The 22,155-nt window shown below is 41.3% G+C and overlaps 1 protein-coding gene across 1 annotated transcript in view; it reads right to left on the reverse strand.

Moving 5' to 3' along the window:
• osp (outspread) overlaps positions 1-14,062 on the reverse strand; it is a 558,133-nt gene extending 544,071 nt beyond the window's left edge. The window contains exon 1 of the mRNA XM_067157021.2: positions 13,486-14,062. Coding sequence (XP_067013122.2) covers positions 13,486-13,611 — 126 coding nt within the window. The 5' untranslated portion in view covers positions 13,612-14,062. The remainder of the gene's footprint in view (positions 1-13,485) is intronic.
• Between the last annotated feature and the right edge of the window lie 8,093 nt (positions 14,063-22,155).

The raw sequence follows: 22,155 nt of genomic DNA on the forward strand, positions 1-22,155 counted from the left end.
ACAATCCACCTAGATAAGCAGCGTGACATATATAAAATGATATATTCTTGCTCATTATATTCTCGCTTAAGCGCCCTACTTTATGCCTGGCCGCAATCTCGACTCATTAACGTGTGTCAAACCCTAATCATCCCCTTCAGGTACCCACTTGTTCGTAATCTGGACTGTTCGCAATCAGGACGACAACAGGCCAGCTCCTCAACCGTCTGAGCCACTCAGCCCGGCATATTATATAATTGCGTCGTCTTTATCGCTAATGCGAAACACCATCTTATTCTAAGCCTCCACCCACGCAGGTCTGTCAGACGCAGACAGCAGTCAATCTAACCCTGCTCTTAATCACCACTTACAACAAGCAAGTAGAAGCTTTTGAGATGAGCAAGTGAAGTGCCACTTCATCAACCCTCCCGCAAATCTCCCTGCTTTTAACACCGTCCATTGTTTATAATCTACTTCGCGACATGGCCTCGTTAACTCTACAGCCCAGTGTGTCATTTTGACACTTCCCGCTAAAATATATTTGGGCCGGTATTATAATCCAGGTTTAAACTGTTGGTTCAGTTTAAACTTCGGTTTATCTGTTAGACGTGTATTATAAAACTTAATATTAAGTTTAACTAGAGATTTATTTTACTGCCACTCATCTACCGTTTAAACTGAAGTTTAAGAATACATAACCTTACAACATGGCAGAACGAATGGATTTCGAAGATATTTTTGAGGTGTTTGAAGAAATAATAAGCGATAACGAAGAAGTGGTTCAAATTATTGAACGAACATGGGCACTACGAGTTTTTCGAGCAAGGGGACGTCACTTTCATGTACGGAATGAAAAACACTTTTTAAATAGGTTTAGGCTTACAAAACACTGTCATAACCATATTTCAGCAAACTGGTGCTAGAATAAAACATCCAACGAAAAGGTAAGAATGTACAAATGACTTTTTGAACTGTTTGAATGTCAAAAGTGTAAATTTTAGAAAATAAAGTAACTTCCTTCTGTTTCAGAAATCATGCTGTAGAACTCCTCAGTCAGCTACTAATAGCATTGCGGATTTATGCCTCCCGTAGTATGTTTATTAAAATGGGAGATTTCGGAGGATTTCATAAGGCCACTGTTTCACGGACTATATAAATATTTCTGTACTAATTGCACAAGCAATTCTATTTCCTCACAAGTAAAATTAGGACCACGTTTATTGCTTTTATCCGCCATTTTACCTACAAGAAGTAAACAAAACATTATCGATAGTCGTCTTTTCTTGCAAGTCACAACAAAACCTCATCGACAGATCATATATTTCCTTCTTCACCTCAGTTTAACTTAGGCTGGCTATTATAAGACTACAACATCGGTTTAAACTCAAGTTATAGTTTAACTCAATCTTTGGTTTAAACCCTCATTATAATACCGGCCCAAAGTGAAAGACTTTGCACTGAGTACAAATTTGTCCACGTGTCGAACATTAGTCAGATCAATACATGTTGACGGCCATGCGCCATAAACTCCAGCCACTCGAGTTAAGAAAAACAAAAAAGGCAACACTTTTCCGTTTGCGAAAATCAAATGATTATAAATACGTCTCCCGATCATGGCCATCTATCGACAACCATAAGACAGCCTTCACTATTATACTGTAGTAACATTGTCTGACCATTCATCCATACCTTACAACATAGTTAGCCGGCCCCGTAGTGTAGGGGTAGCGTCAATCCTTTTACCCTGAGGCCCCGGGTTCGATTCCCGGCCAGGTCAGGGATTTTTATCCGAATCTGAGGACTGGTTTGAGGTCCACTCAGCCTATGTGATTAGAATTGAGGAGTTATCTGACGGTGGGATAGCGGCCCCAGTCTAGAAAGCCAAGATTTGTCGTGATGACCACACGACACCTCGTAACCTGTAGACCTTCGGGCTGAGCAGCAGTCGCTTAGTAGTCCAAGGCCATTCAGGGCTATAGTGCTATGGGTGGGGGAGGGGGTTACATCACAGCCTGCACGGCTGCTACGGTTAAACTTATGTAACGCGAATTTTCCGACGACTCTCAGCCCTCATCCAAACTAATGTTGATGGTTCCCTAAGTTTTGAAGATGCCGAAGTATTTTTGTTATTTTAAGGGTGCCCTAAACTAGTCAACAAATGAACAGTAAACCGCGAACATTTTGGCAGAGAGGTTGAGTCAAAAGTAGAGATTTTTTTTATCAGTCCAAATGGAGGATGGTTCGCACTTTACTGGTCTTTATAGTCAGAGTGCTCCACGTGGAGCAGTCCCTGCTTTCAAGCATTGTCAACAAGTGGCTCATATCTGCTTTCAATGTTTCCTTTATTTTTTTACTTTATTATTTTTTTTGTGTTCAATTTGCTTTACCTCGCACCGACACAGGTAGGTCTTATGGCTAGAATGGGACAGGAAAGGGCTAGGAGTTGAAAGGAAGCGGCCGCGACCTTAATTAAGGTACAACCCCGCATTTTTCTGGTGTGAAAATGAGAAGCCACGGAAAACCATAGAACCTACTATCTCCCGGAAACAAGCTGATATCATGGCAGGTTCGATCCTGACTCAGTCCGATGGTATTTGAAGGTGCTGAAATACTTCAGCCTCGTGTCGGTAGATTTACTGGCACGTAAAAGAACTCCTGCGGGACTAAATTCCGACATTTCGGCGTCACCGAAAACCGTAAAAGCCAACGTAAAGCCAATAAAATTATTATTATTATTATTATTATTATTATTATTATTATTATTATTATTATTATTATATCTACGTGACTCAAACCATGCGGCCACTTGCTCGTTGGCAGTATTTACCAATACCGTTAGTAGTCATTTATAATTGAGATTTAATGTTAGGTTGCATTATGAAACATGGAAACTTCAGTTATGCACTTAATATTATCACCAACATCAAATAAAATTATATTAGTGGGGATAATTATGACAACACGCCATATTTTTCTACCTTCCTCCTCGTCCATTGCCAGTAGTAAAAGAACTATTTCTACAGAGCATGTAAATGGGGTGAAAAGTCAAGTTGTAAGTTTCGCCAAGAGGAAAAGTACGCTCAGTTTTAATTACTGTGTTGATGGGGTGATGGTACCTCATGGGGGACAATGTAAGTACCTAGGTGTTAACACAAGGAATGATCTCCGGGGTAATCACATTAACGAGGTTTTTAAGAAATGTTACAGATCTCTTCACACGGTAATGAGAGTATTTAGGGGTAAGGATGTAAAGTCTCTGGTAAGACCGCAGATAGAGTGTGACTCCAGTATATAGGACCCTCACCAGGACTACTTGAGACGAGAACTGGAAACAATTCAAAGGAAAACATCACGATTTGTTCTTGGTGATTTCTGACAAAGGAGCAGTTTTACCGAAAATGTTGCAAACTTCGGGCTGGGAAGACTTGGGAGTAAGGAGACGAGATGCTGGACTATGTGGTATGTTTCTAGCTGTCAGTGGAGAGTTGGCGTGGAATGTCATTTGTAGAGGAATAAGCTTGAGTGGAGCTTTGAAAAGTTTTTTTTTTTTTTTTTGCTTTCACAGAGAGCTCTCATGGCGACGATGGGACAGGGAAGGGTGCGGTCGTGGCCTTAATTAAGGTACAGCCTGGTGTGAAAATGGGAAAACAGGGAAAATCATCTTCAGGGTTGCCGAGAGTGGGATTCGAACCCACTATCTCCCGGATGCGAGCTCACAGCTGCGCGCCCCTAACCGCACGGCCAACTCGCTTTGAAAAGTAGGATACATAATGTGCAGAAAAAGTTGGAATTCAAGAGGACAAACTGGGGCAAACATTCATTTATAGGAGGAGGAGTGAGGAATTAGAATAAACTATCGAGAGAATTGTTCGATAAATTTCCAAGAACACACAGTAGGTACACGCGGCCAATTGTGCAACCAGCTTTAGTACCGCCGCGGCAATTTACATCGCTGCAATACCAGCAGAGTGTAGTGGTATATTACCGCTCCTTTAATACTGTATAGTCTATTTAAGTCGTGCCGCTGTACTGCACCTGCGTGGGGCGTCCTTTACTCCATAATGGCCGCCAGCCTTGTACAAGGGGACGATATCATAGTCACCAAGCGAGCTGCTGCTTTTGGCAGGCGGCACAATTCCTATCCTCGCCGCTAGATGGGAGCTTCATTCATTCCATTCTACAGTGACTATAATGTACACACTGTGGCCAAGTCCAGTCCAGCCGCCATGTTTTAAGCAAGGGTCGGTAGATGCAGAGTATCAGCCCAAAAGCGGCCACGACTCTACCGTGTCTCTACGCCTCTGCATTCGGGAGACGGAACAGGACTGGACCTCACGCCTGGCCCCAACCGTAGGTTCTCCTGAGAATAGTATTCCAATCTCTTACTTTAAGGTGAATGCCGGCAAATACAGTAGAGACAATACACGACACTTACGGATTTCGCCTTGCTAAAATGGGAGACAATTCGACGGTGGCGCTCCTAGTGACTTGACCTGAACAAATCGCGCTAAATTCAAATATCAATGGAAATGTATATACGGAAATGAATAAATAAATTACGTTTAGAAAGACAGTGGTATTGAGATATTAACTTCGAAGTTGCTAAAGCAATTCTGGATAAATGAATGAAGAATTATTTAAAAGGTTATTATTCAAAGACTGAAATTAGGCATATAAACAAGGTGTGAAAAGGACTGCTGTGAAATGGCTTGATCTTTCATTTATGCATTACTTTTTTAGCTTTAGCATACCTGCCTGAAATCTTACGGTTGGATTTGTCTTTTTTTCCTCATTTAAAAACAATGTATCATCACATTAAGACATTTGTCAATAAAAATATCGGCACATTCCTTACACATGTGATGCAATGAATTAACATTTAATAGCTGAACAATTTTCCTCTTAACATGAAGCCTACTAACAGAAAGAAGTCTCTACTGTATTTGATGCCGGGACAGTTCCTAGTATAGGCCACGGCCGTCAACCCCCTCACCTTCTCCGAGCGACAGAGGCCCGCCTCCACCTTCAGGGGAGGAATGAAAACATTGTAGTAGTGGTCATCGTCCTTTCCAATTTTCCCGGCAATTCTTCCTTCAATGATGTTACAAACGAACTCTTCATGCTGCAGAATGTGGCCAATAAATGTTACTTTCCGCTGTTCAATTTCAGATACCAGACCCCGTTGTTCTCGTATCTCTCTCTAAGGACTTCGATATCGCTCTTCATTCAGTCCAACTTATCCTCTGCATTCTCCTCCATATCCACATTTACTGCCTCTAGTCCTTTCTTTTTCTGCTCTCCTAATGTCCAGCCTTCGCAAACCTACAGAAGCACGCTCGATATAAAGGATTTTGCAAAGGTCTTCCGAGTTATAATATCTACAGTATATGTTTGTTGGCCAGCAGATGCTTTTTATCTTGGAAGGCTGTTTGCCACTGTTATACTTTTCGAGACTTCTGATAAATATATCAATCACTACTGATCTGCATTTAGGACAGTCGCCCAGATGGCAGATTCCTTATCTGTTGTTTAACTACCCTTTTCTTAAATGATTTCAAAGAATTTGTAAATCTATTATACATTTTCCTTGGTAAGTTATTCCTATGCCTAACTTCCCTTCCTATAAACGAATATTTGCCCCAATTTGTCCTCTTTAATTCCAAACTCATCTTCATATTGTGATCTCTCCTACTTTTAAAGACACCACTCAAACTCATTCGTCTAATAATGTCATTCCACGCCATATCTCCACAGACAGCTCGGAACATACCAGTTAGTCAAGCAACTCGTCTCCTTTCTGCCAAGTCTTCCCAGCCCAAACATTGCAACATTTTTGTAACGCTACTCTTTTGTCGGAAATCACCCCCAGAACAAATCGAGCTGCTTTTCTTTGGATTTTTTTCCAGTTCTTGAATCAAGTAATCGTGGTGAGGGACCCATACACTGGAACCATACTCTAGTTGGGGTCTTACCAGAGACTTATATCCCCTCTCCTTTACATCCTTACTACTGATATGCTCCGATTATCACTCGTGATTAGGGTCTCAAGGTAGCAAAACTGTTTCACTTGTTTTTTTTTTTTATCAGGGCCAATACTGATGTGGCTTATATGTGTTTTCTTGGATTGTCATGGTTTTTGTTTCCCTTGCATTAATTTTGAGGTTCCATTTGCCTTAAGTTTCTGCTAGTATGGCAATATGGAAAATAAAATATTCTTAAAATCAATCCAAATATTCTAATTCGTAAAGATATGACAAAATTTTAACTGTAGCTAATGACAAAGCAAATATGTACTTGTGTAGGAACCCCATCTCACACAACATGATGCACAGGTCGCCTACGGGAGTCAAACAGAAAGATTTTCACCAGGTGAGGCGAACATGTCCTCGGACACTTCCCGCACTAACAGCCATATGGTAATCAAATAAACCACAAGAAGAAGACTGCGTATCTGCAGATCCTTGAGCCACTGGCGAAGAGCCCACTCTGGAAACCACTGGCCTAGCGAACAAGAACAAGTCAGAAATATGTGTGCAGGAGATATGCCTGGTCCAATGAACATCCGTTATTGTACTCCATAGTCAATGTAATCTGTATTGTGAAACGGGGCGGAGATAATCTCATTCATAACAGACAGCTACATTCAAACAACTAATCTCAATTTCCAAACATAGGACTTGCGCGCAGTAGATGCGATGGATTTCGTTTCGTATCCGAAGTAGGCCCTATATCAATGTAAATTACAACAAGGATTTCTTAATTACTTCGGGATGGAATGTTAGAAAGTTACGTACACTCTTGAACTAAATTTACTTACGTGTTAATTCATAATAATTCTGAAAATGCACATTTAATCGACACAGGAAACGATGGACTGACTGCATTACAAATCTGAATGAAAATCCACAGCCTGTTTCCAGTCATTCGACCGGGTCAAGAATGGAATGAATATTTAAGAGTTATTCATAGCACTCGATAGAGCGCGCCTGGTGGGCATAGTCGTTGAAGTCTATATGGTCTGAAATCGTGGTAAGCCGGTTCGAGTTCCGTTATTCGAGGAGAAGTAGTGGTATACAATTTCGAATCACTAGATTGCGCGCCGCCAAAAGCTTGGATTCATACTTTTTTTTAACAATCTGCTTTAAGTCGCACCGACACAGATAGTCTTATCGTGACGATGGGATATGCAAGAGCTTATAGTGGGAACGAAGCGACCGTGGTCTTAATTAAGGTACAGCCTGGTGTGAAAATGGGAAACCACGGAAAACCATCTCCAAGGCTGCCGACAGTGGGGTTCGAACCAACTATATTCCGGGTGCAAGCTACATCTCCGCGCCCTAACCGCACGACCAACTTGCCCGATGATTCAATTCCAAACCTCTGCGCAGTGTTCATGTGGAGTGAGGGCATATATATATAACGCTGTTGATGGTGATTCATCCGTCGGATGGCGACGTAAAGCCTTCAGCAGATCTCTTAGTGCTATTCGACAGACTAGGCCAGGGCCTCTCAGGGTGCATGCACTGTGCAAAAGACGACTTCGCTTGGTTGACCAGAGTGCAGACCCTCACTCCTCGATTTGGAACAATAGCGCTGTCTCTCTCTCTTTCCCCACGCTTGTCTCGCTCGCTCCGCCTGTCTCCCTCTTCCTCACATGCTCCGTAGCGCTCCAAATCCGAGCCGAGTAGCCCAGAGACGAAGCATTGGTCCGAGTCGAGCCGAATGGGACCGATGCACTGTGCACAGGAACGCTGCGCCTCAATTTGCACGAGTGAGATTTTGGGCGTTTCAGAGGCCCTGGACTAGGCTATGTTATGTGCCGGCAGCGGGTTTAACCCTATCCCTTCCTACTGCCATATATCACGTCATTCATTTCATCTCATTAACTCCTCTGATGAGGTCGACGTCAGGAAAGGCAACCGGTCGTAAAAACTAGCTATGAAGATTCATCTCACTTCATACTCGACCGCGTAGAGAAACGGGTCAAGGGTTGGACATACATATTCATAAAAATCGATCGAATTATTAGAGAGTGGCATTAGGATAATTTAGGCTATACTTTAAATCTTAATTTATAGACTGTTGTGCTTTTCAATGTTCAATCTCCAAGGCTCTGTGAATTAATTAAAGCACTTCACAATCCATTTGCAATAGAATTCATATCCACATCATCATCATCTAGGTATTCTGCCTTATGGCAGGTCTTGTCATGGGATGAACCTCTTCCACTGTTGCCTGTCCTACGCCAAGTTTTTCATGTCCGAATATTTATTTCCTTGGATATTGTCCAACATTTGATATTTTTCCCTTCATATACCTGGTTTGCCTTTCACCATTCCTTCAATTCCTTCTTTCAGTAAACAGTCCCTTCTCAAACAATGTCCGATCCAGTTCATTTTTCTCCTTCCAATGATTTGCAACATACTTCGTTCTTCTCTAACTCTTCGTAATGCCTCCTCATTCCTTACCCAGTCTTCCCATTTCACTCGCTCTATTCTCCTCCATACCCATATCTCTAGTGCCTACAATCTTCTCTCATCTTCCTTTATCAACATCCAAGTCTCTGCGCCATACAGCGCTATGCTCCAAATATAACACTAAGCAAGTCTTTTCCTCATATCTTTGTGGTCCACAAAGTAATTTTGACTTTTTCTTAAAGCCTTCTTTTGCTATGGCAATTCATTTCTTAATTTCTGTCGTGCAATACATATCATCTCTGATCATACTTCCCAAATACTTAAAGTTACTGACTTGCTCTACGGAAGTGATTATACACACATACTTTCTTCTTCTACGTGTGATAAAAGGGTTCTGAAAATTTGGCCGTAAATTATCATTAGAAACGTGAAGAGAGGACAAAGCCGTTTTCCAGATGTCTTGACAATTTGTTTCTAGAAGTACTACAAGTCTTTAATAATTTTGGCGTATCCAAATGAATTACCAGGTAGACTGCGTGCCAAAAGTATGGGTTCAATTCCAACCTCTCCCCGGTGTTCGTATGGAGTGAGGGCATGTGATGCTGCTGATGGTAATTCATCCGTAGGATGGAGTCGTTAAGGCCTGAACAGACCCCTTGATGCAATTCAACGGGAGTAGGCTGTGTGCCAGTACCGGTTTCACCCTCTCCATTTCCACTATCACGTTATTCACTTCATCTCATTAACTCCTATGATGAGTTCGACGTCAGGAAGGGAATCCGGTCGTAAAACTCGCTACGAAGGTTCATCTCACTTCATACCCGATCCCGTAGAGAAACGGACAAGGGTTGGTCAATTACCAGACACATTTTACAGATGAAAAAGCCAATGAGTACGCCTCTGTAGTGTAGTGGTTGTTGTTGTTATTATTATTATTATTATTAGCTGCCACTCTTGTAGGCCCGGGCTGGAACGGGGTCTGCTCACTCCGGGAGGTCAACTGAGTAGATGGGGGTTCGATTCCTACCTCAGCCATCCCCGAAGTCGTTTACCCTGGTTTCCCACTTCCCTCCAGGCAAATGTCGTGATGGTACCTACAATAATTTAATGTTCCAGCTGCTTTCTTCCCACTTTCCTATCCATCCCTTCCAATCTTCCCATCCCCCTACAAGGCCCCTGTTGAGCATAGCATGTGAGACCGCCTGGGCGATGGACTGGCCCTCCTCGCCAGTTGGATCCCCCCCCCCCCGACCCAAAGTCAGGACACTGTCCTTGAGGCGGTAGAAGTGGGATCCCTCGCTGAGTACGAGGGGAAAACCATCCCTGGAAGGTAAACAGATTAAGAAAGAAAAAGGCAATAAAATATGCAACTAACAACAATAATTATGATCGTAAGCAATTGGACAATGAGTTTGGCGAGGAATCTAAACCAAGGGAGATACACATTTCCATTTCAAAAGTCACACATCTTCCCATTCAGCACCTTCAATGAAAGTTAGTTAAGTAGCAGAACTTAACTGTGTTTCTCCGATTAAATAATTCTTATACCAATTCCTATTTACAAAAATAAATGAATACAATATACAGTTATAACATGAGTACTGAAACCATCCTTAATAGGAAAAGTTCAAATACCACTAAACTGGTACGGTTAAACAATTACTATTTCTACGATTTTCTACATAGATATTACTTCATGATTGTATTTAGGAACGGTCCAACACCGTGGCGGAATGTTCAGCGCTGTGACCTTCAAGTTCAGAGGCTCGATCCCCGGCCGGGTGAGGGATTTTAACCACGTTTGGTGAAATTCTTCTTTTTTGCTAGTTGCTTTACGTCGCACCGACACAGATAGGTCTTATGGCGACGATGGGACAGGGAAGGGCTGGGAGTGGGAAGGAAGCGTCCGTGGCCTTAATTAAGGTACAGCCCCAGCATTTGCCACGAAAACCATTTTCAGTGCTGCCGACAGTGGGGTTCGAAAATATCTCCCGAATACTGGACGCACTTAAGCGACTGCAGCTATCGAGCTCGGTTCCGAAATTCTTCTACCTTGGAGCCTAGGTGTTTCTACGTGTCTCAATACACATTATCACACTACAAACCACAGCACAAAATAGCGAATACAACAATATAGGGTTGGCGTCAGCCGTAAAACTGAGCCGGCCCCCAAGTACCTTGGAAAAACTCAAGAGGATTGCACTTAGAAAGGAAAATTGTGTACGATATAGATATAATGTATGTTGAATACACCGGTTCTCGTCCGATCACCGCAGTTAAGCAACATTGGACGTGGTCAGTACTTGGATGAGTGTCCGCTTGGGAACACCATGAGCCGTTGGCTCAATTCCCTATTAAACAGAACAGTAAGGTACGAGTTAGATCTATCTTTCATATTATTTATGTATTTTCTGACGTTAAGGGCGACGTCAAGGGGATAGTCGCCTTTTGTACTGTGCCTTAAAACATAATTCATGTTATTGGCTTTACGTCCCACTAACTAATTTGACGGTTTTGGAGACGCCGAGGTGCCGGAATGTTGTCCCGCAGGAGTTCTTTTAAGTGCCAGTAAATCTACAGACACAAGGCTGACGTATTTGAGCACCTTCAAATACCACCGGACTGAACCAGGATCGAACCTGTCAAGTTGGGATCAGAAAGCCAGCGCCTCAACCGTCACTCAGACCGACTCTCTTAAAACCACCACACTATACATTTACAGGTTGTATAAGGACCCCGCCTCTCCAACTTTACTAGGTAAAATACATCATCTTTGATATGCATGAGCTGAGATTCAACCCACAGCCAGCGAGATATATGACGACGCTCGAAAATATATAATAGGTAGCTTAACAATTTGGATTTTTTTTTTTTTCCTATTTGCTTTACGTCGCACGGACAGATAGGTCTTATGGCGGCGATAGGATAGAAAAGGCCTAGGAATGGGAAGGAAGCGGCCGTGCCCTTCACTAAATGTACAGCGCCAGCAGTTGTCTGGTGTGAAAATGGGAAACCACGGAAAACCATCTTCAGGGCTGCCGACAGTGGGTGTTCGAACCCACTATCTCCCAGATGCAAGCTCACAGCTGCGCGCTCCTAACCGCACGGCCAACTCGCCCGGTAGCCTAACAATAATAAGAAAACTAACGCGGCTCCGCCCATGCAAGCATTCTGAAATGCCCGTAACTGTGACGCTATCGAACTCGGAACGTAGGTTTCCGGATTAAATTGTACAGTATAATCAAGGGCGCAGCACAGTCCACTGAAATGGGTGGGTTACTAACACGGATTTTAGGGATTAATTCTTCAAGGTCAGAAGCCTCGCATGTCGCAGAAAACAACTTCTGCAGCGATTTTTTCTGTCGCCTATGCCAAGAGAATACAGACATCGTACATGAGGATGCTTTTATAGAACGAAAGAAATTCATTCTTGTATTAATAAATGCTTTATTCCTATCAATCAATACTATTCATTACTTGGATAGTAAACCGCTTAATGTTGTATCAAACTTGATGAGTACCTAGTAGATACCGAAATTGGGCCACCTTAGGCACATCAGCATTCACAGATTTTAATCCATTTGCAATACAATGAGGGAGAGAGCGCGACCTGGCTTCTAATAACGTTTCATTTCCCCATGTAAACAAACCCTACTTTCTGTCAAATGGCTAGAAAGTAAATTATTTTGACGTTACGGTATACATAATATTACTCGCAACATACTATAAAAATATTAAGCAATGGCAAGTTCCATAGCTGCAACAGGGAACAATAAATACATTCATATTTATAATAGGGTAAAAATAAAATATACAAAGCCAAAGCAATGACAATACAATAATTACATTTTAAGCCATGCTTTTCAAAATCGATTTAAGCTTTAAATATTTCGGTCCATCGATAATCTGATGGGAAGAATCAAAGGATATTCTTATAGAAAGACAGACATCATTCTAGTATGAGTAAATGTGTTTCTCCTGCCAATCAATACTATTTATTACTTAGATAGTAACCGATAAATTTTGTATCAATGTTGATAAGTTCTGTCACTACAAATGACAAGCTATTTTGACATTTCAGTATCTGGCCCCAAGTGATAATTCACAATTACTTTAATATAATATTAAAATTACACTTCAGCTGTTGATTAATGTTGATTGAGAACTTATTGAAATGTCACGTGTGGTACATATATTTTGTTAATTCCATCATTAACGATGACAAGACTGTTAAAACATGATAACCAACTGTCCAAATCACTTTATACATTCCAGCCAAGAATACATTATATTCAAAGTGGAGAGTGATTAAGCTAGCGTCTTAGCTGCTGGCTAAACACTCAGAAGTCTAAGGTAAGAATCCCGGTTGATCCTGGCTTGAGATTTTCACGTGGTGTCAGGAATGCTTTCGGCCGAAATCAAATGATCCGAGGTGGCTCCACTGACCCTAGAATAACTGAGATAAGCCGAAGAAAGTCTAAAACATTGCATTCAACGGCTTCAATAATACATTTTTTAAAGAAAATGACATGAAATAATAATAATAAATATATAATAAAAAAGGAGTGCGACAGCTACCATCTGCCAAAGGCAAAACATAGACAAAAAAACTCTAACAGAATACAGCAAAATGTAAATTAGGACGTGAAAACATGTTAATGTAAATGTTGTTTTAACGTTGAAATATTTATGTTGAATAAAAAGAATTACGCACTGACGAAGCATTTAAACAAGGCGAAACATGTATGGTTTACTAATAATAGTATTGACTATGAACTAGTATTTTAAAAACTGGTGTCTTGCGTTGGGCAGACTGAAAACTTAATTTTTCAATCCTATTAATCAAACTAATTCAGCAGGGATGCCAGGTTCGGAGACTGAAATCATGATTACTCATCCAGTTCTGGCGGAGAAACGAGGTCAAAGACAAGTGCTATGTTTTCATAATGGTTATAAGTAATGCGGTAAGGTTTTATCACCTTCACAACAAAACAGCACATGGCATGCATGAACCACTCCTCCTTGACAGCCCTGCGCGTTTACCATCAACAATGTCATTCAACCCAAGAACAATTACGACATTACTCACCCTATTGCTTTCCAAAGCTTCAGCGCTGTGCTCTTCCTTCTGGCGAAAGCAGTTGGTACATTTACTCTTATTGAAAATATTGGGTGCAAATTTTCTACACTCTGACCTCATCAGTGATGTTGACATTATGTCAAAAACACTCTTTTAACACTGATTTTCGTATCATTTATAACAATTTAGCAGTAAGCGTACTGGACTTGACATTGCACTGAACGTAAACTTTTTGAACTCCACAATACAATGAATTTATGTTCCAACTATTAAACTGTATTACAAACAATATTTATTTATATAAAAAACGTAGTGAAATGCTTGCTTTTTCGTTACGTGGCGTAGGTATATACTATTAACGATGGGAGCTGCACATAGCCAGCCCGCCGGCTGCTTTTCGAAAACATTATAGCTATTTATGTGGCTTCAAGCCAAGGCACTTCACACACAATCATTGAGAACTAAGTAACACACGCCTTTCTTGGGAAGTTATTCCAACCACAAGAGTCCTGCAGTTGAAAAACAATCATCTTTCAGAGTACGAAACCCGTGCAGAGACAAGAAAACACACAGCTAACTCCGTCCTTTCCCCGACAGCAACTGCGAGCTCAGGTCTCCACTCCTACAGCTCGCGCATGCGCAAGAGGATATAGGTCCGCCATGCGGAATGGATAATTATCCCCGCGTCGCTGAACATTCACAATGAAATGACAGAGTATGAAGAGTGTAAACCAGAGAATACATGTGATTGTGTTTGTCTTCATATATGTGACAGTGTAATTCATAAAAACAGAGGAGTAATTATCGGCATAAATATCATTCCGCACTTCATTTCTCGGGGACAGGTGAACCGACCATGCTACTCACGTACGCAGCTTTATATACAAATAAAAGATGGGCCGAGATTGAAGAGAATTGCAGGAACGTTGACATTTGATGTGATTTAGGAATATTAATTATTTTGCTACAACTTAAATAAGCGGGTATACACTTGAATGCTAATGAGTAAACAAAACTTCCGGGGGAAAAAGTATTTCGTCAGTTTCTTTCTTTTTTTTTAATACCCCCCTGAGGGTGAGGACGGTAGAATATAACCGTAATGGTGATGTCTCAAAATATCTGAACACGAAATGAACAAACGGTATCAAAAGATATATGTAGCCGAAATGAATAAGATAATGAGTATCTCTGAAGTGAGAATTGATGGAAGAATAAGTACAGTAATATGTTCAAGGTACTTTCAGGGGTTAGACAAGGCTGTTATCTTTCTTTCTCCCGCTGAGTGGCTCAGGCGGTTGAGGCGCCGGACTTAATGACCCCAAATTGGCAGGATCGATCCTGGCTCAGCCCGGTTGTATTTCTTCTTCTTAATCTGTTTACCCTCCAAGATCGGCTTTTCCCTCGGACTCAGCGAGGGATCCCACCTCTACCGCCTCAAGGCCAGTGTTCTGGAGCATGAGACATTGAGTCAGTGGATACAACTGGGGAGAATGACCAGTACCTCGCCCAGGCGGCCTCACCTGCTATGCTGAACAGGGGCCTTGTGGAGGGGTGGGAAGATTGGAAGGGATAGACAAGAAAGAGGCAAGGAAGCGGCCGTGGCCTTGAGTTAGGTACCATCCCGGCATTTGCCTGGAGTAGAAGTGGGAAACCACTTCCAGGATGGCTGAGGTGGGAATCGAACCCACCTCCCGAGGTGGAATGGACCCGTTCCAGCCCTCGAACCACTTTTCAAATTTCGTGGCAGAGCCTGGAATCGAACCCGGGCTTCCTGGGGTGGCAGTTAATCACATAACCACTACACCACAGAGGTGGACGGTATATGAAGGTTTAATTAATTTCATGTGGCTATTTCTAGCCGAGTGCAGCCTTTCTTAGGCAGATCCTCCAATGAGGGTGGGCGGCATCTGTCATGTGGCTGTAACTGCGTGTCATTATGGTGGAGTATACTGTTGTGTGGTGTGTTAGTTGCAGGGATGTTGGAGACAGCACAATCACCCAGCCCCCGGGCCATTGGAATTAACCAGTGAAAGTTAAAATCCCCGACCCGGCCGGGAATCGAATCCGGGTCCCTCTGAACCGAAGCCAACGAGTCGGACGTATTTGAAGGTGCTCAAATACGTGAGTCTCGTGTCGGTAGATTTACTGGCACGTAAAAGAACTCCTTCGAAACTAAATTCCGGCATCTCCTTAATCTCTGAAAACTGTAGTACTAAGTGAGACGTAAAGCCAATAACAATACATTAATATTAATATTTCAAATTCATTGTTTATTTATGGATCATCTACTGAAAAGTAGAAAATGGCAGAAAGAGATTCAGTTAGGTGAAAATGTAGTAAGCACTATGACCTATGCCGATAACTTGGTCTTAATGGCAGATTGTGCTGAAAATCTGCAGTCTAATATCTTGGAACTTGAAAATAGGTACAATAAGTAGGCCTATGATATGAAAACTATCCTTTCCAAGACTAAATTGATGTCAGTAGGTTTGCAACCATAATAATTGAATGTCAGGTTTGGAATTAAAAAAACTGGAATATGTAGATCATTTCAAGTATTTAGGATGTGTGTTATCTCAGGATGGTAATATAGTAAGTAAGACTGAATTAAGGTGTAGTAAAGTCAACTCCCGAACGAAACTATCTTTACATCGGTCTGTTTTCAGACCAATTTTGCTTTACGGGAGCGAAAGCTGGGTGGACTCAGGATATCTTATTAATAAGTTAGAAATAACAGACATGAAAGTAGTGAGACTGATTGCTGGTACAAGCAGGTGGGAACAATGGTAGGAGGGTACATGGCATGAGGAAATAAAGGCTGTTAGGAATGAACTCGATGGATGAAGCTGTACGCATAAATCGGCTTCGGTAGTGGGGTCATGTGAAGTGAATGGAAGAATAATGGACTCTATTATAGAGGGTAAGAGAAGTAGAGGAAGACGAAGATGACGATGGTTATATTCAGTTTCTAATGATTTAATGATAAGAGGCTACATAGTTACAAATAGAGGATTGCGGTGGCGGAGTACAGTAAAATCAAGTAGTTTGCAGACTGAACATTGAAAAGCACAACAGCCCACATTAGATCGAGTTTGCGGGCTTCTACTGCAAGGTCATTCCTTACGCAGACAGTCCCTGTTATGGATGGTGTGAAAATAGGGTCGGGTGGTGCGTGTATTTCAGTGGCGTAGAGGCATGATTTTATCGCATTAATTTTTGAACGATTTCGCGAGAAGGATACTAATTTTCGCGTTATTTCGCGAAATAGATATTTCCGTATCGCTTTAATTTCGCTTTAATTAAATTCTAAAAGTAATCATTAAAGGTTTAATTACTATCACTAATCGCAATTGTGGAGATTTAATTGATAGATTATTCCGGACTGCAGGGTCGTCTACCTTCTCCAGCGGGATGTAGGCTTTGAGTAGCATCGCTGTTATTTCGTGAATAAATTATATTTTTTTCACTCTTAGCTTTCTTTTGCATATCTAATGAGACTTCTATTGTTGCCTGCCGTTTCACTGTTGGAGTGCTAAATTTACGTTCTGAATGTTCCTTATTTATAAAACAATGTTTTGAGACAGTATCTTCTTTTTCCCACTCGATACGAACATTACAAAATGTAGGCCTACACATTAAAATATTGCTTTCCGAAACGTATAAACCTTCACTCGCAAACTGTTTTGCTCTGCTGTGCATCGTAACACTTGTCGAGCGACCCATCTTCGCTACTGTCTGTGATCACTTTCTTAATTTTACCTGACCACGAAGCCGAAATACAGCAGTCAATATTGTGCTGCTTGTAGACGTCATTAGGGATTCCAGGGTTGCACAATGCCATGAGGAGACAGGCTGGGGTAGGATTACAAGCCACCACAAGAACAACAAACCAAACATTTCGTTTGGCAAGAAACCTGGAGCCAACCCCTTTTCTTTGATGCCATGTCTTAAAGAGATTTTCCAGAACATTAATGATAACATATTTCTCTCCTGTTGATGAATCTTTTTTCGCTCTACCTTTTCTTTTCATACATAATCTTAGAACAAAATGTCAAGTTCGTTATTCACTACAGATTTCGCTGTAATATCGCGCAATAATTGAATTTCGCTTTAAAATGGCCTTATCGCTTTAATTCGCTTTAATTCGCGAACATAATATCCATATTTTCTTGAGCAGAAACATATGATTCGTAAAGATATCGCAAAATCGCTTCAAAATATTTTTTGCCGCGTTTATCGTTAATGCGAAAAAAATCATGCCTCTAGTAATATGTAATAGCAACTTCTGGCTCAGTGAGAAAAGCAACGGGGAACTGCTTCACTCCTCATTTTGCTTGAACGCCTCTTCAGAGACGCCTAGATCATCTATGGCAGCTGTTGGTGAAACGGTTGACGATCAAACCAACCTTCGGCCTGAGCACATAACATACATTTCTGTAGAGCATACAAAGGAAATCAAAGAGAAGTTTGGAAAGGGAATCACAATCCAAGGAGAGGAAATCAAAACCTTGATATTTGCCGATGATATTGTTATTTTATCTGAGATTGCAGAAGATCTCGTGAATCTGCTAAATGGTATGGATGAGGTCTTGGGTAAGGAATACAAGATGAAAATAAATAAGTCCAAAACAAAAGTAATGGAGTGGAGTCGAACGAAGGCAGGTGATGCAGGAAATATTAAATTAGGAGCTGAAGTCTTAAAGGAAGTAGATGAATATTGTTACTTGGGTACTAAAATAACTAACGATGGCAGAAGTATGGAGGACATAAAATGCAGATTAGCACAAATTGGAAGGCCTTTCTTAAGAAAAGAAATTTGCTCACTTCAAACATTGATATAGGAATTAGAAAGATGTTTTTGAAGACTTTCGTGTGGAGCGTGGCATTGTATGGAAGTGAAACATGGACGATAACTAGCTCAGAAAGAAAGAGAATATAAGCTTTTGAAATGTGGTGTTACAGAAGAATGCTGAAGGTGAGATGGATAGATCGAATCACAAATGAAGAGATACTGAATCGAATTGGCGAGAGGAGATCGATTTGGCTAAATTTCAATCAATCAATACTGATCTGCATTTAGGGCAGTCGCCCAGGTGGCAGATTCCCTATCTGTTGCTTTCCTAGCCTTTTCCGAAATGATTTCAAAGAAATTGGAAATTTATTGAACATCTCCCTTGGTAAGTTATTCCAATCCCTAACTCCCCTTCCTATAAATGAATATTTGCCCCAGTTTGTCCTCTTGAATTCCAACTTTATCTTCATATTGTGATCTTTCCTACTTTTATAAACGCCACTCAAACTTATTCGTCTACTAATGTCATTCCACGCCATCTCTCCACTGATAGCTCGGAACATACCACTTAGTCGAGCAGCTCTTCTTCTTTCTCTCAATTCTTCCCAACCCAAACATTGCAACATTTTTGTAACGCTACTCTTTTGTCGGAAATCACCCAGAACAAATCGAGCTGCTTTTCTTTGGATTTTTTCCAGTTCTTGAATAAGGTAATCCTGGTGAGGGTCCCATACACTGGAACCATACTCTAGTTGGGGTCTTACCAGAGACTTATATGCACTCTCCTTTACATCCTTACTACAACCCCTAAACACCCTCATAACCACGTGCAGAGATCGGTACCCTTTATTTACAATCCCATTTATGTGATTACCCCAGTGAAGATCTTTCCTTATATTAACACCTAGATACTTACAATGATCCCCAAAAGGAACTTTCACCCCATCAACGCAGTAATTAAAACTGAGAGGACTTTTCCTATTTGTGAAACTCACAACCTGACTTTTAGCCCCGTTTATCAACATACCATTGCCTGCTGTCCATCTCACAATATTTTCGAGGTCACGTTGCAGTTGCTCACAATCTTGTAACTTATTTATCACTCTATAGAGAATAACATCATCCGCAAAAAGCCTTACCTCCGATTCCACTCCTTTACTCATATCGTTTATATATATAAGAAAACATAAAGGTCCGATAACACTGCCCTGAGGAACTCCCCTCTCAACTATTACAGGGTCAGACAAAGCTTCACCTACTCTAACTCTCTGAGATCTATTTTCTATTTGACGAGAATAAGAGGTAGAATGATAGGACACAAATTAAGACACCCAGGACTTGTTCAGTTGGTTTTTGAAGGAAGTGTAGGTGGTAAGAACGGTAGGGGTAGACCAAGGTATGAATATGACAAGCAGATTAGAGCAGATGTAGGATGCAGTAGTTACGCAGAAATGAAAAGGTTAGCACAGGATAGGGTGGCATGGAGAGCTGCATCAAACCAGTCTATGGACTGATGACTCAAACAACAACAACAATTAAGCTACACCATTGGAATCCGCCGACATAAAAAGAAAGCGAAGACAGTGCAGTCTACTGGGAAAATTATGGGCACCGTCCTCTGGGATACACAGCAGTGCATTCTGGTTGAATATCTTGAACTTTGGGAAAATACAAATGCTCGCCGTTATGTATAGTAGCTAAAAGAATGATAAGTAAAAAAGAGCGCTTGGTGAATTCCTCGCACGTAACTTGCCGTAATTTGGCGGAGTGCTCCTACCGGTGTCCTCTACACGAAGATCACGTCTAAGCCATCCAGCTTCACGCCTGGGGATGACATTTCCAGTGTCAGCTATTCTCTGTACAGCTGTTACAAGATAAGGTCAGTCTGTGTACTAGGATAGACAATCTCTCACTAGAAGAGACAAGACTGAAGTGAAGCTATTGATATAGAGAGATCAGTCTGTGTACTAGGATAGACAACCTCTCACTAGAAAAGACAAGACTGAAGTGAAGCTATTGATATAGAGAGATCAGTCTGTGTACTAGGATAGATAATCTCTCACTAGAAGAGACAAGACTGAAGTGAAGCTATTGATATAGAGAGATCAGTCTGTGTACTAGGATAGATAATCTCTCACTAGAAGAGACAAGACTGAAGTGAAGCTATTGATATAGAGAGATCAGTCTGTGTACTAGGATAGACAATCTCTCACTAGAAGAGACAAGACTGAAGTGAAGCTATTGATATAGAGAGATCAGTCTGTGTACTAGGATAGACAATCTCTCACTAGAAGAGACAAGACTGAAGTGAAGCTATTGATATAGAGAGATCAGTCTGTGTACTAGAATAGACAATCTCTCACTAGAAGAGACAAGACTGAAGTGAAGCTATTGATATTGAGAGATCAGTCTGTGTACTAGAATAGACAATCTCTCACTAGAAGAGACAAGACTGAAGTGAAGCTATTGATATTGAGAGATCAGTCTGTGTACTAGAATAGACAATCTCTCACTAGAAGAGACAAGACTGAAGTGAAGCTATTGATATTGAGAGATCAGTCTGTGTACTAGGATAGACAACCTCTTACTAAAAGATAATGAAGTGAAACTACTGACATAGAGAGATCAGTCTGTGTACTAGGATTATCGGACCTTTATGTTTTCTTATATATATACAGTGGTGGTCAAAATAATAGAGCCACCTGGCAAAGGTTTAGAATAAAGTGCAAATTTATTACTAGACATGTTTGTACTATGATGGAAACAAAATTTTACGTTGTACAGGAACCATTACAACAGAGTCACACTGTACCACAGTCAGTTATATAGATAACACAACTGAAACTAATCAATAATATTCAAAATAATACCAGACCACAGGGTCAAAAAAATAGAGCCAATTGACACAAATATTTTGTACTTGATCTAAGTCTTATGAAATTTACAGGAACAGTCATTTTTGCATAGGAGTGCATTAGTACTTCGTGGTGTAACCCTTATTTTTTAGGATTTCCCTGCACCTCTTACCCATAGAGTCGACTAAACGCCTGCATTCGTCGCTGCTGATCGCATACAAGGCTCTCTGGATTTCTTCCCAAAGTTTATCTAAAGACGTAGCTTTTGAGCGGTCAATTCTCTTGTCTACGATCTCCCATAAGTTCTCGATGGATGATGCGTCAGGGGATTGAGGTGGCCACTCTAATACTTCGATATGGTGATATTGAAAAAACTGCCTTATGATCCTTGCAGTATGCTTTGGATCGTTATCGTGCTGAAATGTCCATTTCAGCGGCATTTCCTCTTCAGCATAAGGCAGCATCACATTTGTTAAGATGTCGTTGTACATTTCTGCGTTCATTATGCCGTTGATACGGTGTATTGGACCAAGGCCATACCATGAAAAACATCCCCATACCGTAACACTTCCGCCACCGTATTTCACAGTTTTTAAAGTGTACTTGGGATTAAATTCCTGGTTTGGTGGGCGGCGCACATAGACTTTTCCGTCTGAGGCAAACCTATTATACTTGGATTCATCGGACCAAAGGATGTTCCTCCACCAAATATTGGGTGTGTGTTCATTTCTCCGGGCGAAGGCCAACCTTTTCCGAACATTAGCTTTTGAAACATGTGGCTCCTGACTCGCAATGCGCCCATTCATTTTGCGGATCTCAGTCGTCTTTGAATCGTTGAAGTTGATGGTTGAACATCATTTTTGTCGCTAAACAAAATGGCTTTCAGTCGTGGTGGTGACAAAAATGGGTTTCTTTACTTCCCTAGTGATGAGTCTGTCTACGCGAGGAGTAGTTACACGAGGTCGCCCCCTGTTCCCCACCTGCGGCTTTGTTTGTTTTGCCAATCTAATGGCGTTCTGGACTCGTTTTCGC

This window comes from Anabrus simplex, chromosome 13, assembly GCF_040414725.1.
Source record: "Anabrus simplex isolate iqAnaSimp1 chromosome 13, ASM4041472v1, whole genome shotgun sequence".
In the NCBI taxonomy this organism is placed as follows: Eukaryota; Metazoa; Arthropoda; class Insecta; order Orthoptera; family Tettigoniidae; genus Anabrus; species Anabrus simplex.